Source organism: Sinocyclocheilus anshuiensis, unplaced genomic scaffold (assembly GCF_001515605.1).
Source record: "Sinocyclocheilus anshuiensis isolate Anshui unplaced genomic scaffold, SAMN03320099.WGS_v1.1 scaffold1759, whole genome shotgun sequence".
NCBI lineage: Eukaryota > Metazoa > Chordata > Actinopteri > Cypriniformes > Cyprinidae > Sinocyclocheilus > Sinocyclocheilus anshuiensis.
Window position 1 is genome coordinate 234,227 of NW_015548294.1, and position 4,913 is coordinate 239,139.

Here is a 4,913-nt window from a genome sequence, read left to right on the forward strand (position 1 = left end):
TTTTTGGGGTGGAATATTCCTGTAAAGACTTATATTGCACTCCATTACATAACATACTCATTCACTGTTTTGTAACTTATACTCTAACAGGAACTGTTGAAAGGATAATTGCAGTGTTTAAAACATATAATGAATTGTAAACATATTCTGTATATTATGTTCTTGTGCATTTTGTGTAGTAATGTAAATGATGAGAATACTGTGCATTGCATGTATACTATGCAGTTAGTGTTTCGTGGATTCTGGTCTTTCCTGTCACAACATAATTGCATCTAAGACTTTCACTTTGATACTTGTGTATATGCTATAGTGGCAATAAAGAATGTGCATTTATTTGAATTAATTAATATTTTCATTTACAATTCATTCAACTGGTTTATTAAAGTCACACTTGAAAGAGTTGATGATTGTTAAAATGTATTTCCAATTTTAAATGTTAGATGATAATGTTAACTAAATAAAATAACTAAACAAAATTATCAGCATGATAAAAACAGTTGGCAGCAAGAACATTCTTTGTGGAATATGTAATAAAATGAGCTCGATTGCCTGGTTGGAGAGAGCCTTTCTTGACGTCTGAATATATCACACATATATGATAGTATTTCAAATGTAACAGCTCAACCTAATTAGACCCTATAATGCAAAAGAATCATGAGCAATAAACAAATATCCTACGAGAACATTGGACATTATACAATATGTCCAGTATTATATACAGTACTTTAATAATTAAACCTCAATATGACCTTCTTTTTCTCTTGCGTTTGATCTCTCGCGCTCCTAAAAGCTTATGTTGAAAGTAGTAGTAACAGATAAATACAGATTGAATTCAAAAACAAAACTCCTAACTTTATATCACTAAAATTAAATTGGAAGCCGCTAACAGACGCTCACATCCACACTGGCAAGGCAACACTGACGCCTTCACTTCCAGGTCAAGAAGCTGTCAATCACAAACTCAGTAGCCAATGAGAACACACCGCTGCTAGCCCCACCCCCACGAGAGATTTGTGCCAGAATGGCGAACGAAAACTTCAGAAGCGTAAATTAAAACTTCAGAAGCGTAAACGAAAACTTTAGAAGCATAAATGAAAACTCTGGAAGCGCATTTGTAAGTACAGATCAGCTAATGAAAGAAGAGAAAACAGTTGCAAAACATGCAGTGTATTAAAAACGAAGTCAAAGATTTTGCCTGCATTTAATTTTTTTTCAGTTTCAAAGACATTTTATTCAGTTTCAATTCATTTTCATAATTTTCTAGTTTCTTGAAAAATTACATTCATTTTAATTGGCACAAAGGTAATTCCATACTAAAGAGGCATCTGTGTGTATTACAAATAGCAGGGACACAATGTGAGATCCACCAATCAGAGAGGTTGTCGAATCTCAATACATTTTTTTCACTAGTATTTTGTGTTTTCCGTGCCTATGCTTTTTGACCTCTATAAAAACAGACTGAATGCTTAAACTGGCAAAATTGAAAAACATGCACAGGATGTGACTAGTCAAAAAAAAAAAAGTTTTTTCAAAAAGTTTTCAAATTTCGCTGCATTGCAAAAATACTTTAAATCTCTAAACACTTTAAAGGTGGGGTAAGCGATTTCTGGTAGCCAATGTTGACATCTGAAATCACCAAAACAAACACGCCCCTACCCCAAAAGGGTCTCGCCCCTACTTTGATAGCTCCGCCTCACACATACGTATGCAACCCAGGCAACTATTAGTTCTGTGAAACAAAGCAACACCAATGTTACACCGTGCACACCGGACGCGAGTGGCACGGTGCAACAAAATACTATAGAACACATAATCAGTGATGCTGTCTACACAATAGATATATATACATATCTATGGTCTACACTGGATGCGGTGCGGCACGACACGACAAATCCCCGACAGAAAACTGCTGCTGCGTTCTATTCATGACGTATTGACACAAATTTCAAATGATTTTCAACGGTCGCTTTGTCGTGTCCAGTGTACTAGACAGACTTTAGCTGTTGCGGCGCAGACATCGTGTTACTCGCCTATAGAGAAGAAACAAAGCAACCTCGGCATCCGATCACAGGCCCTCCACTCCTTGAGTTCTCTCCAGCGCTGGAAAGCTGATCCGATATTTACACGGGTCCTACTTCTTGCCTTATTGCCTTAAGCCTTATTTTGTTCCGCAGACGTTTTCCTCTTTTGTTTTTTATCCACCATCTCTATCTTTCTGTCGCTCGGCTCGCTAATGTCCGTCCTGTGCTGTGCACTGAATGCTCTCTCCTCCACATCATGAGTAGACACGCCCCTTACTGCTGATTGGCTACAAGTTTGTTTTGCTAGTCGGCCCGAATCAGTTTTCTAAAGTGTTTTTGAAAAATTGCTTACCCCACCTTTAAACCAATATCTCTATATAGAAACTCTGACCTAATGTAATAAACACATACCACTTGGTATTCTGAAGCTGAAGTTGATGAACTTGCTGACAAACATAAGGATAAGTAACACCCAGCCACAAGCACCAACCAGCAACCAATGGCGGCGCATCATTCGCACACGAACAGGCTGTTAAATCCTACAAACAAAAAAAACAAAAAAACATATAGAATGGGTTATTTTCTGTTACTAATTCATCAAAAGTCTAATTAAGACATAAGTGATACATTGTATTTTATAGGCATTCAGTGGGCAGTCCTTAAAGGGGTTTACCTTACACAGCCTCAGAAGTGACCACTTAATCAAAACATCTAAAGACAATACAGGAAATCAACCCCTGATTTTGAGTCTCAGCAAACCTACTCCCAAAAGTTAACTACCCAAATGGTTTAAGCTGCACCTGGCCATGAGAAATAAAGAAGTGCAAAACTTCACGTCATTAACTTTCAGTAGGGTCATTCCGTGTCAACTCAACCAGAGCTCCCCAGCTCAAAGTTTTGATTTTGATAATATTTTTTCTGGAGAAAAACAAGTCAAGTCACTTCTATTTATATAGCGCTTTTAACAATACCGATTGTGTCAAAGCAACTTTACAGTATTAAATAGGAAAATAGTGTGTCAATAATGCAAAATGACAATAGTGAACACTCAATTTTCAGTTAAATGCAGTTCATCACTGAATTCAGTGATATCATCATCCAGCTCAGTTCAGTTTAAATAGTATCTGTACAATCAAGTCGACGATATCGCTGGATATTAAGCGTCCCCAACTAAGCAAGCCAGAGGCAACAGCGGCAAGGAACCAAAACTCCATCAGAGACAGAATGGAGAAAAAACCTTGGGAGAAACCAGGCTCAGTCGGGGGGCCAGTTCTCCTCTGGCCAGATTAAACCAGAAGTTCAATTCCAGGCTGCAGCAAAGTCACATTGTGCAGAGGACTCATCTGGTTCCTTTGGTCTTGTCCCGGTGACCGTCTAGGAGACAAGGTCTTCACTAGGGATCTGTCTCAGGGGGTCATCTAGTTGTCCTGGTCTCCGCTGACATTCAGGGCTGTAGAGGTCATCTCTAGGTGCTGATCCACCATCTGGGCTGGATATGTACTGGATCCGGGTGACTGCAGTGACCATCTGATCTAGATACAGACTGGATCTGGTGGCTACGGTGACCTCGGAATAAGAAAGAAACTGACTAATATTAGAGTAGATGCCATTCTTCTAACGATGTAGCAAGTACATTGGGTGTTATGGGAAGTGTTCCCGGTTCTGGTTGTCCTAATTAATGCAGCCTGGAATGTGCAGATGTGGCCCTTAATGCGTTCGTAATGTTGCCAAAGGTATTCAGGTTGTGGTTTGGTAAGTGAATAATTCATATGTAAAAATGTAGTGACACTTTTCTAACTTTGTGTTTTGGACTATGCAAATAAATTCCACAGGAGGAAAGAAGGATGGGCTACACTGGAAGGTGTACCCTTCCAAAAGACACATTTGTACTAAGTCTGAGTCCTGCAAAAGAGAGACAATAGCAGATACAGCGTTATGAGTCTCCGGCCTGCGTGGTGGGAGATACAAACGTCAACAGACCACGCTCCAAGGCTCCAGTTTTGAGGCAGCAACAGATACAACCATGTTCTGAGCCTCCAGCCTGTGAGGAAAGAAATATTGAATGTTTAGTCTTTGTCCAGCGAGACAACAACAGATGCAGCACATCCTGAGTCTCTATCCTAGAGAGACAAAGCAGATTGACCAAGTTCTAAGTTGCTAGACCAGAAAGGCAGAAGTCAAAGACATCTGCAACAAGGTTAAGCTCCAGTTTTTAAGGTTAAACCTTCACTTTATGGTGCATTTGCTTGCGTGCTCCAGGCTAAGGACCTTCTGCACCTACTCCAGGGAGCGTATTACAGAAAGATTCTAACTTTAAAATCTTATCTTATCTGTTTGATTATTACAGAAACCTCCTAACTTGACAAAAAAATCCTAAAAACTGTCTTAACTTTACGGCAAACCCACAGCTGTCTTAACTTCAAAATTATTTGAAAGCCAAAGGAAAAACCACTTACAATTCCTCTGTCCAACAATGTCCAGCTGTACAGTTAATGCCGGACACCGCAGATACATTTTCGGCAACTCTTTCCCACTCCATGTCTTTGTCTTCGTGAGTGAGCGAAGGTGAAAACTTACCAAATAGAATCGGCTTTGCCTTTTCTACAGAACTTATCAAAGTTTAAATTTTAGCGGCACTGAAATTAAAAGCTCGCCGGTTTTGTTTATCCATTGTTTATCTCATCAGCAGCTCCTGCAGTGTTGGTTGCTTGGTAACGGACCTGAAAGTGGATTGTTGAAATTGATGATGCAATTTAAGATTTCCTAACTAGAGATATGATTATGTAAGATATGATTTTGTAAGATAGGATAAGAATCCCAAATCAAGTTAACCCTCTGGGGTCCGAGGGTGTTTTGGGGCCTGGAAAAGTTTTGACATGCCCTGACATTTGT

At 39.3% G+C, this 4,913-nt stretch overlaps 1 protein-coding gene across 3 annotated transcripts in view; it reads right to left on the reverse strand.

Moving 5' to 3' along the window:
- Positions 1-4,913, reverse strand: part of chst10 (carbohydrate sulfotransferase 10) — a 56,112-nt gene that overhangs the window by 28,498 nt on the left and 22,701 nt on the right. For 2 of the 3 annotated variants that reach the window (XM_016443577.1, XM_016443576.1), the window contains exon 2: positions 2,433-2,560. The exons of the other annotated variant lie outside the window; for it this stretch is intronic. In XM_016443577.1, the coding sequence (XP_016299063.1) occupies positions 2,433-2,535 (103 nt within the window). In that variant the 5' untranslated portion in view covers positions 2,536-2,560. The remainder of the gene's footprint in view (positions 1-2,432; positions 2,561-4,913) is intronic. 3 annotated transcript variants of the gene reach the window in all.